Here is a 17,303-nt window from a genome sequence, read left to right on the forward strand (position 1 = left end):
AAATTTTGATCCGGTATCATGGGACATTGCAGGATGGGGGGAAGGGTGAATTAAAACGAGCACGGGCGGAAGTTATTTGCCATTCAATTCTTCAAAAAACACTACTAATTTTGATTTCTAGTCGAGGTCAAGCCACCTGGCTCTTTATTTAGGTACTGCTGAGAGTTGCCTCTCACTGGGAAAATTGTGGAATCACCAATTCCCCAGAGTTCCCCGAAAATAGTATCAGATTAGCCTTCAAAATTCTTCTGTAGGTTGGAGATGCTCTCCATCAGTAGGCTGGAGATGCAAGGGAGCACTCTTATTACAGGATGGATAAACTATGTGGCTGCAGTTTTAACAGCTGATTGCCAGAAAAAATAGAATATTAAGTTTTCTGTAGGCTGGAGATGAAGGGGAGCACTCTATCGCAGGAGGGATAAGCTCTGTGGTTGCAGTGCCAACAGCTAATTGCCAGAAAAACTTAAAATATTAAATCAGTAGCTTGGTAAATATAAACGAATTCTAACATGACAAAAATTACAAACAGAAATAGTTATATACGAACTGAATTAACGATAAAAGTTGACATTATATGGGACATAATATATGAAAACTTTAATAAGTATGAGGCCAGAACTAGCAAAAGCCAAGGCCCAACCACAGCACCCCTCCCCCTACCAAATGGTTTATTTTTCTATCTTGCAAACTTGCCACAGCCAATCTTCTTGCTTTATTTTCTACATAATAAATATCGTTAAAAAAAAAACTGTAGCCATAATACGCCAAATTCTTTATTTAACCTTGCGTCGACCTCTATTCATCCACTAATTACCTCTTGGTAGATCCCATCCTACATTTTCAAAAATAATACATGATTAGCAGACAGTTTCAAAAATTAAAATACATAATGTTTTAGCTGAGTGGATGTCTGAGAGGAACGCGTGTGCTACTAAACCGTTGTGCAAGTTTCTTCATATGAGGGTTAATCATTGGGAATTAATGTTTGGGGAATAGTTTTTTAAGGTTTTTATTAATTGAGTTTTATTGTGGTTGTTGTTCGTCGGTTATAAATGTCGACCTTGTTGTATTTTTTTTCTTGGTTTTACTATTATAAGTTGTATTTTGTTTTCAGGCTCAATTTGTAGTTGTATTCGTATGTTGCTATTGTTAGCAGGCTTTTGCAATAGCATCTTATTTTATAACAATTATCAAATTGTTAGGAATGTAACCTAATTTACATGCAGCATTAACTAGAAAAGGAAAAAGAACAAAAACAACAAGTTAAAAAGAAAAATCGACGAATTCCAAGTGAAAATTATTATTTTTAATTGGCTGACCTGATAATTCCTAGTTTAGCATTGTTCAGTTGTCTCATATGATACTCGCACTATAAAACATTTGCCTGACCCAAAAGTCCATTGTTTCAAGGCATTCTTTTAGATTTTGATCATTTTAGCTTTTCCTTATATCTGAAAAAAAGAATTGAAAAAAAGACATATTGCAAAAGTTGATCCGACTTTAAGCAACTCCAGTACTTTTCACGGCACAAGTAACGAAATTAAGTAAATAAAGAGTAAGGTAGAAAAGCATAATTACAATTAGTGCAATAAAACCGTAAATAAAGCCAAGCCTCAAGGCAGCAACAAGGCTGCATGAAACAGTCAATGATACATTTATTTGACATAAGATTGATGACTGAAAGAAGCACTTGACAAGTGATAAAACCTTCAGTTTTAAGAATGGAATTTGTCTATTCTGAATTAACAGAAAAACTGTCAAATCGATTCAGATTATTCTACTATGTAAAAAAAAGAAATAAAATCTGTTCATGTCAGTTTTGTAGCTTAAATCCCTTTTCTCTTACTGCTTCTTAAAAAAGCTTTCTTCTTTACATCCATCTGATATGCTTTTGGCAATGGTTCTCTCCCAGTCAACTTAATGGTTGATGTTCATCATAGCCAATAGGAGCTACAGATGTCGGTTGTGACAAGATAACACCAGGTGGAATCTGAAATAGAATACAATCAATCAAATGCAATTAATCTTGAAAGAAACGTATATAGTCACACAGAACAATCAAATCAAAAGTGTTTCCAAACGAAACAAGAAACCTTGAAATGCAATCTAATTTTTTTTAAGTAAGCTTGCGCGTTAAAACACCTATAAAGGTGGACAATTCAGATTTCACACCAAGAACCAAGTACACATTAACAAAATACATTAAAACTGCAAATTGGTTTATGACAGTGTTTTCAGATTTATTGTTAACTAACAATTTTAGAGATGCCCTGGTTTGAGTGTTTGTGAATTTCTGCATTTGTGTGAAATTTCATCCAAAAATGAAAAATACTAGAACTGTGGAATTAATTTTACTTGCATTACCACGAGTTTGCCTATTCAATGTTTTGTGTCTTCCAAAAACAGTTACTGTATTCCACAACAAAGAAGTTGCCACTAAACGGATTATTGGATGCACAAAAATTTCTTGAATGCATTTTTCCCATACAAGGTGAAAAAAATAGAACATAAATCTGGTTTTGAACCTCTTGCGTAAACCTTGGTGACGTACTCTTTACATCCTAGATATTTAAAGATTAAAATATTCTATAAAACCGATATTCATAGTTTCTTCAAGCTAACGGACCGTGTTCATAATGTACACATTGCTTAGAAACAGGCTCTGACATTTAACATTCGTTAGCCCCACTAAAACCCAGTGAAAGAGAGAAAATAAAATAAAAGATAAACCTGTGGTCCAATCAAAGTTACGCACTCTCCAAGTAAATCCCCATCTTCTGAATTTTTTTCGTTTAGCGAAGAGCTTTCTCCAAGTGATTGTATTGGTCGATAATTTTTTAAAAATTCCATTCTTGTTTTGATTTTCAGTCTCGTTTCTTCAACTGACTCGAGTTCAGGAGCGTAGCACACGTGCAGTATTCCACCCATAAAATTCAAATCATCCAGCTTTCTCTTTGCCGTCCTATCAAGAAAAAAAAGGCTCAAACCGAAATATGTTCCTGAACACTGTTGTTAAGAGAACTGTTATCTTAACAATATTAACAGTTACTATCAAAATAAAATATTGGGCAAGGGAGCCTTATGGAAAAATTCAAACGCATTTTTGTCAAATCCATTTGGATTTCAATGTCACATAGGGACTCACAGATTTAATTAAACACATACATTTTAGATGATTATTTGGTTTACTAATTTAGTTAGGTGCGGCCATGTTACGGACAAGGGAAAATTACTCATGACGTCGAGACGGAGATATAGAATAATAGGTGAAATATTCCCTTTTCAAAAATCTCGTTGTTCATTTGAGTATTTTAGGATTTGATGAAACTTTCACATTAAGGGGATTTGATGGGGATGGCAACTCTTCTTTTATTTGAGGTAAGTTATTTTGTCTTGATCTTGATTTCGTCATCATAGTGCAACTCGATAGACGATTTCGATGTTTCTGAAAGTTTCATTGAGAAAACGTAATTATTATACATTTGAAAGGAACAGATCTAAAAGAAAAAAACACCGTGGACAAATAACGCGTGTTTTTACATATTAAACTAAATTTTTTGCATCACGGTATTGTATACCGGCATATTTTTTGTCCATAAAATTTGATTAGTTTGAACAAAATTTGACTTTCTTTTTTTTAATCAAAAAAGAATTCTATTCAAAATATACTCTGTTTCCAATAAAGCGTAAATATTACTCTAGCATTTAGAAGAGTTTAAGGGGGGAAGGGGGAACAGAAAAACAAAAATTATAAGTGACAATATTTGATCGATTTTAGTGTGTCATCATTGTTCCTCATAATTGCTGTTCTTTTAAGTTCAGTATCTTTCCTAAACTAATTTATGTAATCAACAGTTCCTTGACTGTTGACTGCAATATTTATAATATTGCAGTCGACAGACTATTTAAGACTATCGCTTATAATTAACACAATGTGTCTTATTGCCTCTATACTACAATATGGGTCTCACATCTGTAATTAACAAGCCAATTGGTGACATACTGTGTTTTAACAGGAATATTAGTCAATCATTGGTAACTTCAAGCCCTTAAACACAGGCGTTAGTGAAAAAAATTACCATTTGTAAAACAAGCAATTATTGCTTGTTTTAGTTTTGATTTAAGATTTCCTTTTTTCAATATTCACCGCATAATAAACAAACCTAGGATCAATCTATGATAGATATCGAAAATCATTATAAAAATGTATACTACGTACTGCTTTGTGTTTTATGACACATATCTTGTAATTTGGAATCCGAGCTTCCCCTCAGTTTTCCAGTAACACTCATTCTATACAAGCAAAAAAAAAAAAAAAAAAAAAAAAAAAAAAAAAAAAAAAAAAAACACTTCACTCATCACCGAGACACCACCATTAAGTTTTTTTTTAGGTTTTCAGACGTAATATTTTGATGTTGCAAAAAAAAAAAAAAAAAAAAAAAAATCCTGCAACAATGCCTTAAAATGTATGACTATCCTTTTTCTTATTTTTTGGCACTAGACACCAGAGCATTTACAATTTCGTTCCAAATTTTGGCTGTCAGCAGCATACGCAGCTGTAACCTTATTCAAGACTAGTTTTTTGGCTAAATTTACCTTTCTTTAAAAATTAGACTAAACCATAGGAATAACTCACAGGTGGAATATTTTTTATGCAGCGAAGAGACGAAAAAAATACAAATAATGAAATTACCTTGAATGCCATACATTCACATAGACCACCCTAAAACATTTAGTGAATTTTTCACTCGGGTAGTTTTTCAATTCATGGAGGTCAGTGACGTTTCCAAATCGACGACAAAGTCTTTTCATATCCTCACGAGAAACCACTATAGGACAGTTGATTATCAGCAAATTTGTGGATTCACTGGCTATTGTGTATACCTGGAGAAAAAGAAAAGACCTAGTAATTCCTCATCTTTCCCTGCTAGATTTCACCATAAAATTTTGACACATTCTAGTATATTAAGCCAGCACTGAAATGAGCTTTTAAACAAACTTCTCAAAATGCATTAAAAAGAAAAATTTACAAGTCTCTTCTTGTTTTAAATTTGACTAGGTGATTCATTGTAATTTTTGTTTGTTTTGGGTTTCATTTATTTATTTATAATAATTTGTAGTTGTCTGCAATATTATTGTCTATGCAAAATATTATTGGAATATAACGCTTGAAGTATTATTTGACTTTATTGCAACATTGTAACATTTAAAAGCTAAAGTTACAAGCCAATCTGCACATGTATATAGCGCCTCACCCCTCAAAATGAACATGACCTGCGAGATTTAACTACAAGTCATTGTCCGAGAAGGAGAGAAACCACCAAGCAATGAAACTCTGAAGTCTCCTAGCCCCTGGGCTGTAAAGGTCAACAGTCAAAATTTCCGGATTAACTTTTTTAGGGCTGCTGCAGTAACCTACCTAGCAAACCAAAACTGAATGCGGACAAGTTAGTGCAGGAGGTAGGTAGGTCTCAGAAGTAATAGACGCCTCTTAAAATCCATCCACTCTGTCCCGTTGGCAAAATTTACTGGCCCTATACCTTTTAAGTCAATATGAGTGCTAGCGTATAAAGGTTGTCAATCACTATTGTCGTGTTCAGTTCGCCCGAGGTGCTTTTCCACGGATTTCGAGCTGATAGATGAAAAACAACCTGCCTCACTTTCTGACATAAAAAAACTAGTGGCAGCACCGGGTTGATGGCAACACTTGTCCACTTTGTGCCTACAACCAAAAAGATAAAAAAATACTGTTATGAATCAACTTAAAAAAGGCTTTACTTTTCTGCAAAAAAATTGGCGTGGGTTATTGGAGGGTCGCAGAGAGAAGATTAAGAGCTCATTCGAAAGCTAAATGTTACATACAGGTGATTTTTGCAAATTTATCTTGATAGCAACTGAACAAAACACCAAATAGTAGTTTTTGGCACAATCTCTGACGTAGGAAGGCTATTTAAAATTAAAAGTAGACCATAGAAACCAACATCGTCGGGAACCTTAATATGAGGTTTGCAGTCCCCAACATAGGCGCAGCAGAAGCTGCAGCCTAGTAACAAGCAAAACACAACATACAATACCTAAAATTTACAAAACAAGCACTAAGAGCTCATATGGCACTTGTGACGAGGTCGGGAGACCCAAGAGCCAAGAGCTCATATGGCATGAGCTCTAGTAAAATTTTAAGAATCAATAGATTCCTTTAAAAGGAAAATTAGAGGCTTAATGCCGGTCGGGATTAAAAATAAGAGCTCTGAGTCACGATGTCCTTCTAAATGTCAAAATACATTAAGATCCGATCACCCACTCGTAAGTTAAAAATACCTCAATTTTTCTAATTTTCATCTCCCTTCAGCCCCCTAGATGGTCGAATCAGGGAAAACGACTTTATCAAGTCAATTTGTGCAGCTCCGTGAACACATACAATTTTCATCGTCCTAGCACGTCCAGAAGCACCAAACTCGCCACAGCACTGAATCCCACCCCCTAACTCCCCCAAAGAGAGCGGATCCGGTCCGGTTACGTCAATCACGAATCTACGACATTTATAAGCGTTTTCCAAGATTTCTGGTTTCCCCCTACAACTCCCCCTAATCACAACAGATCTGGTCGAGATTTGAACTAAGAGCTCTGAGACACGAGTTCCTTCTAAATATCAAATTTCATTAAGATCCGGTAACCCGTTCTTAAGTTAAAAATACCTCAATTTTTCCAAATTAACAACCCGCAGCTCCCCCAAAGAGAACGGATCCGTTCCAATTATGTCAATCATGTATCTATAAATTATGCTTATTCTTCCCATCAAGTTTCATCCCGATTTCTCCACTCTAAGCATTTTCCAAGATTTCCGGTTTTCCCCTCCGACTCCCCCCAATGTCACTGGATCTGGTCGGGATTGAAAAGGAGAGTTCTAAAGCACAAGATCCTTCTAAATATCAAATCTCATTAAGATCTGATCACCCGTTGGTAAGTTACAAATACCTCATTTTTTCTAATTTTTCCGAATTTTTCGGAGAATCAAAATGAACCGAGCCAAAAAAAAAGAAAGAAAAGGGTGACTTCAACCTAATATCGACAAATTTGGAGAACATAACAATACAGTAAGATAAGGACCAAAATATATTATCGATTTTACACTATATTCAGCCCAGGATACAGCTAACAACAAAACAAATCGCAATGATCAATCTAACGTTAAGACATATAGGAATGTAACGATGCGAAACGATAAAAGCCGATATCTAATATCGATACAAAATTATATTAAGACTTAGATACAGTTTGACAACTACAGAAAAAGGGTGACACTAAATAAAACATTAAGACTTCTGGTTATATAGTAACACAATGTGATAAGAACCTAGACGTGCTATCAATACGACACAATATTCCACCTAAGATATAGTCGAGAATAACAACAACAAAGAATGATGGATTAACACAATAACTCACCTATAGCGATATCGTTTTTTGCAACACAAATGAGCACAGACTATAGGAGGGAAAAGCACACGAACAAACTTACAAACACACAATAGCTGCAAGTTCCCATAAGATGAGTTGGACTACAGTCCACACAGGGCAAACTACCCTGCTTCCCAAAATCTAGTATTTTCACCTCTGATATTATTTCTTGTAAGATTTATGACACATCACTAACTTGGAACGACTTAGTCTCTGACTTGGCAGATAACACACACCTGGCAAGTTATTGTACTTTCAAAAACCTTATCTTCATCCCTCAGATATTAGCTAAACTAGCAACAGATATTAGCTACAAGATCCGAGTAAATTCAATTAGCTTACTAAAGCGTTATCTCCAACCCGGAAGAATTCATCAATAGTCCATTGAATTCCAATACCAAAACTCAAAACAAAACTTTACTTTGCTTGGAAACTCCTTGCCTTTATATTGCCACTTACGACCCTTTAACATTAATTTTATAACACAAAGAAAATTCTATTCATATGCCCTTCCTATCTCAATCAAATACACGCATATTGCAGAAAAATCTGTCAATAATGACTAATCGCTGTTTAAGAATCTCTATTTTTAACAAACTGGAAGTCACCAAAAAACATAAGAGTAGACTAGTTAGCCTACCTGTCAACAAATTAAAACGAAGAAAACAAATTCAAATGTATACTAAAATCAAAGACGAACCTTTTCTTGATTGACAATTTTATACTATTTTCTTGTAAGATTCAATTTATTGCCATGGCCAAACAAATCTTAAAGTACGATAATCCTTTTTTCATATAAGGATGGGGGCAGCTTCAATAAGAAAAGCGGTCAGTTTATGGCCAGGTCACTCAAACTTAGAAAGAAAATGAAGAATAAATCCAGGTGTATATTCGTAGCCTCTATGAAGTATCATTATTGGTTTGAAACTGTAGCTTAAAATTTCGATATGCTACAATGAAAAAACTCAAATCTTAGACACTCGAAGACTAGAAATCATTATTGGTCAAAGTATTCATGCCCAAAGAGGGGGGAGATCTCAAATACGGGGTCACTTCCCCATTAGCCAACACTCCTTTGAGTAGCGTAAACTCTCAGAAATTCAGGGTATAGGAAGCATCGCTGGCACCAGTTTTGAAAAGTGTCGTTTAGGTTGCTTAATTCTAAATTTGGAATGTCTTGCATACTACTAGACAGCCTTATTAGAGGGGAGAAGGGTTAAAATAGGTATAACTAAGCGGAAGTTGAACCAGTCAGAAAATATCCTTCAATTTCCGATACAAAAACACCTTGGGGTTCTCCCCCTCATAAGAGAATAAGTAAGATCATTTTGACACAGCAAATGATGTCCGAAAGTTTCAAGCTACTGGCCAACCAAGATCAAGCCTCCGCTGCGTTTTTCATCCACTAGCCAACTGTAAACAATTAGTAATTTTCACAGTTTATGGTCCTTGTTGCTGGGCCTGTGGGGTTTATATCGTCTCTTAGGACATACTAATTGGATTTTTAGGCAATTTTGAGCAGAATGGCCATCCCAAAATTTCGATAAGATATCTTGAGAGCCTACGTGGGGGGGGGGGTAGCAAAAGAGGACACGAGAGGGAGTTGGTTGCCCTCCATTTCCTTTTGATTCTCAATTTCCAATAGAATGAGTTCCCGCCCAAGCTTCAACAACCATCACTTCAATTCTAAGTGTCGGAAAGAAACGCAAGGAAGAAACAAAGCTGTTTATTTAGACAGCGCTACAATTTTGTCTTTAATCTTTATCCGTGAGGTATCATCATAATTTTATTTCTATATTATTAAGGGGCCATTGCTTCAGTAATAGGTTAAAGAGAAAATGATTGAGAGCTCAGCCAAATCAGGATGTACTTGAGATCAAATATTAAGAAAAAATGAATGATATATCATACATAAATATTAAAAAAAAAAATGAAAAATATTTTGAAAGAAAAATATTTAAAAAAACATAAACCTTAACAGCTGTAAATTTTTTTCCTTGTCTATAAGGAAGGCGTGTCATACATAATTTCTTTCGCACATGGTGAGGGTAAGCAGGAACATCCATACCTGCTGCTGACGTATCTTCAAAAGCTTGTCGCTACACTCTAAACTAAATTTCCATTCGCAGCTTCCGAGTTGACCAGGTGATCAGGAGTACCTGGAATATATTCTTGCTGATCAATCATATCAAACAATTCGTGGTAACGAACTGGCAGTAAGGAGCGATCCAGCTCAATAGTAACCGAAACTCTTAAAAACGGAATTTTGATACCAATAGATACATCAAAAGAATTGAATTTTTACGCTGATTTTAAATATATAAGTTTCATCAAGTTTAGTCCTACCCATCAAAAGATATGAGCCTGAGAATATTTGCCTTCCTTTTGAAAAAAAGAACCACCCCCTAAAAGTCATATAATCTTAATGAAAATCAAATCATCAGATTCAACGTGTCAGGGAACCCCACTGTCGAGGTTTCCAGCTCCTATCTGTAAAAATCTGTAATTTTCTATTATTTGCCAGAAGAAAGATCACGCATGCTTGTTTATTTTTTCCCTAGGTGTGATCGTTACGACCCAGTGGTCCTAGGTTGTTGCGAGGGGGTTCATTCGAACGGAAATTAAAAGTTCCAGTGCCCTTTTTAAGTGACCAAAAAATTTGTGGGCAACTAGGCCCACTCACACGTTCATCTTTCCCAGAGTCATTGAATCAAAATTTTGAGATAGCCATTTTGTTCAGCATAGTCGAAATATCTAATAACCATGCCTTTGAGGACGGCTTAATCCCCAAGTCCCCAGGAGAAGGGGTGCAAGTTAAGAACTTTGCCCATTGTTAACATATAGTATTGGTTATTGGTAAGTATACAGACATTTTCAGGGGGATTTTTTTCTGGGGGGGGGGGTCATGGGGACTTGTTTACGTGGAATAATCTTTCCATGGAGGAATTTTCCATGGGGGAACAGGATTTCCATGAAGGGAGCGCTGAATTCCCCAGCATTATTAAAAAAATAATCAGAAATTAAATAAAAAACACTAGTTTTTTCAACCGAAATTAAGGAGTAACGTTAAAACTTAAAACAAACACAAAATTAATATGTATATGAGGGGGTTCGTTCCCTCGTCAATACTTCGCTCTTTATGAACTTAAGTTTTTGATGGACGATATAAGCAATAATTTGTCTGTGTTGTTTTTTGACCAACCTTAAAATTTAATTTTACCTTAAGCGGCTTCATAACTGACTTTTATATGGTAGTAAACCAAAGATATTGTATGTCTCCGGCTTGTGATTGTTATTAAATAGAAAAAAAAACAAGTTTTTTTCTAACTGAAAATAAGGAATAAATTCAAAGCTTAAAAACGAACATAAATTATTACGTATATATTTTAAAGATCTTTTCTTTCATTCATTTCAGTCATTTGAGAATTGCTCAACTTCTGACTTTCATTTTCATAAAAAATAGTTTTGACCTCTTTGGCCGTTTTGTTACTATGTCTTAAAAAATTAGTTCCGCATATATCACTCATTTAAGTTACTTGGGAGAAATTTCTCATAGGGAAGGAAATTTTCCATGGAGGGGGAGCTGGATTTCCTGACATCATTTAAAAACGATCAACAATTAAATAAAAAACGTGTTTTTTTTTCAATTGAAAATAAGAAGCAACATTAAAACAAAATGAACAAAAATATTATGCATATGAGGGGGGTTGCCTCTCCTCAATATCTTGCTCTTACGCTAAAGTTTTTTTTTTTTAACTTTTTAAAGGGTTATTATTCTAATTAAAGAGTCTTTGTGATTCAGGAGTCATTCTTAAACAACTGGAACAAAAATTGACTAAGGTTATTATTAGTTAAAAGAAAGTACAATTAAAATACAAATTTCATTTTAATTATTCATATACGGTGAGCCAAATACAAAAGCTACATTGATTCGAAAATATTCAGAAATTAAATAAAAAAAAACAAGTTTTTTGAAACTGAAAATAAGGAGCAACATTAAAACTTAAAAAACGAACAGATATTATTCCGTATATGAAAGGGACGGTCCCCTCCTCAACGCCTAACTTTTTACACTAAAGTTTTTTCACTGTTTTAAAAAGTAGAGGTGCGAGAAAGAGTCAAACTTTAGCTTAAAGAGCGGGTGTTGAGGAGGGGGCCCTTTCATATACGGAATAATTTCTATTCGATTTAGATTTTTAATATCGCTCCTTAATCTCAGTTAAATAAACTTATTTAAAAAAAAAAATTAATATGCAAGAAAAGAACATCCTTTCAATCCTTTCAGACTGTTAGCCAAATACCACTCATTGCTTTTTCCTCGTCATTCCGCTTTAAAGTATTAAACAGGGGTTGTTAGGCGTCATTCCTCTTAAAAGTATTAACAGGGGCGTCAATTCACCAGAATTTAGAGGCGGGTATATTTTAAAAAATCTTATAACGTTCCATTTTTTCTGCTTTTAAAATAAAAATACCAAGGGAGGCATTTTTCATTGAAAAATCAGTTTGGGGATTTTCAAAATCCAGGAGGGGGCACATGCCACCCGCCTAAAAAATGAACCTCCACCCCGACACTGTTGAATATAAGAGAACTTAAGTTAAGAAACTTATTACTCACAATAATGAAAATTATCACTAATTCGAAAGAAAAAAAACACAAACAGGGAGTACAACCCAACATGATTTTTACCCTTACTAAACCTTACCATTGAACAGAGAAATAAGCTGGAAACGATTTCGAACAAACCTTTGGATTTACAAAAGAATTTTTTTGCAACAGAAAATTCTCTGCTTTTCAGTTATGCAGAACATTGCGTTGTGTATAACGACACTGGATGTACCTGAGCACAGGCATCTAAGTTATTTGTGTTTAGCATTACTAGGAGTGTTCAAAAGCTGCACACTTTAATTTATTTCACTTTAATTTAATGTTTTAATTAGGTGCACACGAAAAAAAAAGGTTTCACTGAAGACTACTTTGAACAGACCTCTGCAGCCAAGAAGTTTATACTATGATTACACATGAAAATGCACTGTGCGATATACTATGGTTACAAATTGCCCACAAAACAGTCAGTTTATTATCATATACAGCGCAACAGCGCTGCCTACGTAAAGATCGACGTGGGCACAATGTGCTATTTATTTACATATTTTACGATTTTTTTTCCACCAAGGCACTTCGCATAGAAGGATTAGTTGTAGAGAATCAAAACCCAGAAATAGCTTAAAGCATTAAATTGAAACTATTAAGGAAAGAGGAGGGGATGTTTTACTAGACTAAAAAGGCACAATGTGAATTCCACTATTGCTTACTACAAATACTACTACTGATATCACTAATACTACTCCTCTTGCTCCTACTATTACTTTTGCTAGGGTGTCTGGAATAAAGGGTATATGATGTACTTTACACGCTAGAATAGGGTATAAAGTAGAAGCTTTCATGGAAAGTGTATACTCTTTCAAAAACTAAATCAAAAGGCACTATGTGTAAGCTGATTGCCAATAAGATGTCTAAGCAATTTCTCAAGAACGACTGTGGATATTAAGGAAACTTTCAGGGCTCCTTTTCCTCCCTCTTCTTTTTAGAAAATTAAATGAAAAAAAAAAGTTTTTTTAACTGAAGGTAAGAAGCAACATCAAGAACTAAAATGAAAAGAAATTATTCTTTATATGAAGGGGCTTGTCCCTTCTTCAAACCTCAGTATTTAAGCTAAAGTTTGACTTTTTATAACAATCTTTTAAGAACGACTACTGAAAGACAAAGAATGAGGAAGGATCCCCCCCCTCATATAGGGAATATTTTCTGTTCTTTGTAAGTTTTAATGTTGCTCCTTCCTTTAGCGGAAAAAACTTTTTTTTTTAATTCAATCATCTAGTAGAGGCCAAGAAGATGACAAGAATCAGTTTCAGGTTAGTGAATTATTTACGTTTCGCTTATGCTTTTACTCATACAAAAAAACTATTTTTTTTATCTTCTTTAATAAGCTACAAGGGGTGACAGGGAGTGAATGCCAGTACGAAATTGACTATTTTCTGGTTAGAATAATAGTACGTGCTGACTAAAAATATTTTTGAGGTGTTACTAATGATATATAATGCTTAGTCGAAACTATACTTCAAATTTGAGCCATGAACATGAAAAAGATCAAATTTAAAGTGAGTAAATTTTATAAATAACAGGCTTATTTTAAGCTTCTACTTGTTATTGAATAACTTATTAAAATATAATAATTATTAAATTATTAAAATAATTTTATTACTACAATTATTAATAAATTATTAGATAATAAATTATTATCTTTTTCTTAATAAATTATTATATTTCATCAATTATTATATTATATTTCACTTAATAAACTATTAAAATAACTTGTATTGTTATTTTTTTAGGTTTATTTTATGTTCACCAGAAAACCGGGTCACCACAAAAGAAATACTAAAGTGAAAAATTAACTAATATTTTTTGCTTAGTTTTTAATGAAGTAACATTGTCTAAAATTAATAATTAACCAATATTAATAGTTATTATTAATAAATAACTTGTAGTATAAATTAATAATTAACTAATAATAAATGTTTAAGAAAATACAACCAATATTAATAAACAAACTATTAACTAATAGTTCATATTAATCCAACATCAAAACTAAGGGATTAAGCTGAAAAAGATGAGGTTCGGGTGAGTGAATTTTGTAACGTTAATAATTTTAGCTTTTATTTATACCAGGGCTTCTTAAACTTTTTTCACTCACGACCCCATTTATGATTCCTAGCTTCCTTGTGAACCCATATAAATGTAAAACAAAAAATTTAATAGAAAACTTTTGATGATTTATTTATTAGGTAATAATATACATGTACATAAAAAAATACAGTATGAAACTTCATATGTTGTCAGTGAATATTTTTCATTAATCGTCATAAATTTTTCAAGGAATTTTTTTACTGCATTTAAAGATTTATATGGTCTTTTCAAAATATTATTTTGGTTTATTGACATAAAAACATGCTTTGATTCAAGATGTATTATTTTTTTGAAGGTTTCATAATCTCTGGAGCCTATAATTTATTGCTGATCAAAAAAAAGGTTGTTCATTACTGTTACAATTCTGAAATGTAAAGCAAAATTGAAGAAATCACTCATCATATTTTCTTTTTTGTAAATTAGATGTTTTTTTCAATACTTTGTCCTGCCCCAGCAGAGTTTATAGCATTATTATCTGCGTCAAAACCATTCTTATAGAAGTTGAGCTATGTATCCAGGGCTAAAAACTATTAATGATCCCAAAATCAAATAAACAAATAAATGACATATGACTTATAATAACTGATTAATTAGTGAACGAAAAGAAAAAAAAATGGAATCCATGTTACAGTGAAACACTGACAATCGACTTTATTTCAACCCAATGTTGCCAGAAGGTACAAAAAGTAAGTCAGAAGCCTTGAAAAACAATTTTTACAGTGCCAAACGCAATCTCTAAGAACATAACCCCAAACCTATTTGAAGGATTGACAAACAAAGGCCTTTAGTTCATCCATCCCAAGCTTTTGAAGACACAGAGAGTACAGCTTCATTATGTGACGTAAAAATTATTTGATTCAAATGATGTATTGATTGTTGAAGAAAATAGTTCTTTCTCCAAATAAGCATTTCATGCCAAAAAATAAGCCAGATCACAATAAAATTAGCCAAGATTTAAGCCAGCAGATAAATAAAAAATTATCACCATTCACCATCAAAATGATATAGTCTGGGGAGAAATAGGCCAACATGGCAACACTGCGAGGAGAGTCAATACTACACTAGTTTACATTACAGTCAATGCTATTGAATCATTGTCTTGCTGAACCCATGTGTGCAAATTCCTACCTTTTTTGTGTGTGCAGGTTTGTGAAAGTAACTCTGCAAAAATACACATTTAGATGTTATAAAATCGTTTATTTAAATATTTAACATTATGATCTCTCAGACCTCAGAATTTTGCTAAGTGACCCAATTTAGGATCGTGACCCATAGTTTAAGAAGGCCTGATTTATATGAAAAAAATTTTCTTTGTAAGGCTATTTTCTAAAAGTTTCCACAAAATACCTAAGTTCCCTCAAGTTTAGTTGTTTTTCTAATACTTCCCACAAAAAAGAGATTGAGTTTCAAATGTACTTTTAGTCAAATCATATGACTAACAATACATATTAGCCATATAGTCCAAATCAAGCCACAAAGATAAATAGGGTAATTATCAGGGGGATAGTGCAAAATGTTTTGTTGAAGGTTTTACTTACATGATTTTTTTTTCTTTCCCAGCTTGTTCTCATATACTACCAATACAAAAAAAAAAAAAAAACCAATGAAATCCAAGTTAACTTATACTTGCATATAAAAGTAATAACAAATAATTGACATATGCAGCAATATTAAGTCAATTGTATGGAAAAACCTCCCTTTTGGGCAAGTTAAGGATTTATAAGCTTGATGGAAGTTTTAAAAGTACAAGCACAAATAACTTAGTTGAAGAGTATAATAACTAATTGTGAGATAGTTTTTTTTTTATATTTTATTTAGGTAATAAACAAAAATATAAACTATTACAGATATGAATCACTATGCTAGGGAAAAATTAAAATTTTGCTAACACATAGCAATTAACTACATAAAAAGTTTAACTACTACTTAAGTTTCTTAAGAGTTTTCAGGAGGCAAATATATATTTATCCCAACAAGTGGTGTAAGGATTCTGCAAACAGCTGACTGGAGCTCAATTTTCAGTAAGTAAATGTTTGTACTATTCCAATATAAGCTGTGGTAAATAAAAGTATAGGAGCCATTTCACACAATCAATCTATGAATTATCAAATGTGTCCATTAGGGAAAGGTAGTAACAAGCAAAATGTCCTCTATGTATTATTTCTTCCTTATCAAATACAGTAGTTGTAACCACAAAAATGAAAATGATCAGTTCAATGTAAAATGAAAACTTTAGAAAACAAATAGGTTTTAAAGTGGGAAGAGGGGGGGGGGCTTGTTTGGTGTTGGATGTGCAATCAGCCCAAAATTGTTCTCTAGGCCAAGAACATTGTACATTTTCCCAGTAGAAATGGGATTATTAGTAGGTAAATGGGCCGAAAATCTTATCTAGTCCTTTTGAATATTTCAATCATATGAGCACAAAAAGTTACTTCATGAACATAGGTCCCCAAAAATTGAGGCCCAAAAATTTTTTGCCAGGTGACTTGAAACATTTATCCATAAGTACTTTGGGTAAGGGACACAACTGCAGAAGAAAAAAAATTAAAGACAGAATACTAGTCTTCAGAGAAGCACCTGACAAAAGGTAAAAAATTTCTTCCTGAATGGCTCAAAACTTAAAACTGCAATCCCCCATTCCAAGAGGATCATAATAAACAAACAAGTTTAGTTTGGAAGCATATCTTTAAGTTGTTTGGCCATGAGAACCCCAATGCACAAGGGAAAAAACTTGGTTCCCCAGAAAATACATCCAGACAAAGGTCCAAAATGTTTTTTAGTTGGGGTCCATGTTTTTTAGAATAGCTTAAAATTTTCCAAGAATCATATCCTAAGCAAATAAGCACAATCCTTTTGTAGGAAGAGAGAAGGGTGTTAGGATGCCCTGAAATTTGGTTATCACAATTAATATAATTGACAAAATCTAGACCTTTACCCTCATCGCTCAGAACAAATATGAAATAAAAGTTATCATATAGCTTAATTCTTACCTAAACCAACAGCCCTCAGTGTTTAAAAACAGCTATAAGGCTATAGGCTATCCCCCTTATTTATTTAAAATTTGCGGGTTTGTGACTTCACAGCCCTCACCGCCATC

General features: G+C 33.5%; 2 protein-coding genes across 2 annotated transcripts in view; one reads left to right on the plus strand and one right to left on the minus strand.

Moving 5' to 3' along the window:
* The window catches only part of LOC136028679 (ATP-binding cassette sub-family F member 2-like), a 335,229-nt gene that overhangs the window by 134,816 nt on the left and 183,110 nt on the right, over positions 1-17,303 (plus strand). The window lies entirely within an intron of this gene.
* On the minus strand, positions 1,763-17,301 carry LOC136028621 (RNA-binding protein 48-like). Its single transcript, XM_065706456.1, has 5 exons — positions 17,197-17,301; positions 9,432-9,617; positions 4,694-4,884; positions 2,731-2,962; positions 1,763-1,990 (listed from the first exon to the last, which is right to left on the minus strand). The coding sequence occupies exons 2-5, from the start codon at positions 9,522-9,524 to the stop codon at positions 1,913-1,915; spliced, it is 594 nt and encodes a 197-aa protein (XP_065562528.1). The 5' UTR covers positions 9,525-9,617; positions 17,197-17,301; the 3' UTR covers positions 1,763-1,912.

Source organism: Artemia franciscana, chromosome 1 (genome assembly GCF_032884065.1).
Source record: "Artemia franciscana chromosome 1, ASM3288406v1, whole genome shotgun sequence".
NCBI classification, from domain to species: domain Eukaryota; kingdom Metazoa; phylum Arthropoda; class Branchiopoda; order Anostraca; family Artemiidae; genus Artemia; species Artemia franciscana.

Excerpts from the sequence above, each read along its gene's own strand:
- LOC136028621 (XM_065706456.1), bottom strand. The coding sequence starts at position 9,524 with ATGGATGTTCCTGCTTACCCTCACCATGTGCGAAAGAAATTATGTATG. Across the intron at positions 2,963-4,693 it reads GTGAATGTATGGCATTCAAG|GACGGCAAAGAGAAAGCTGG; the intron begins GTAATTTCATTA and ends TTTTCTTGATAG. Across the intron at positions 1,991-2,730 it reads TAACTTTGATTGGACCACAG|ATTCCACCTGGTGTTATCTT; the intron begins GTTTATCTTTTA and ends ATTCTATTTCAG.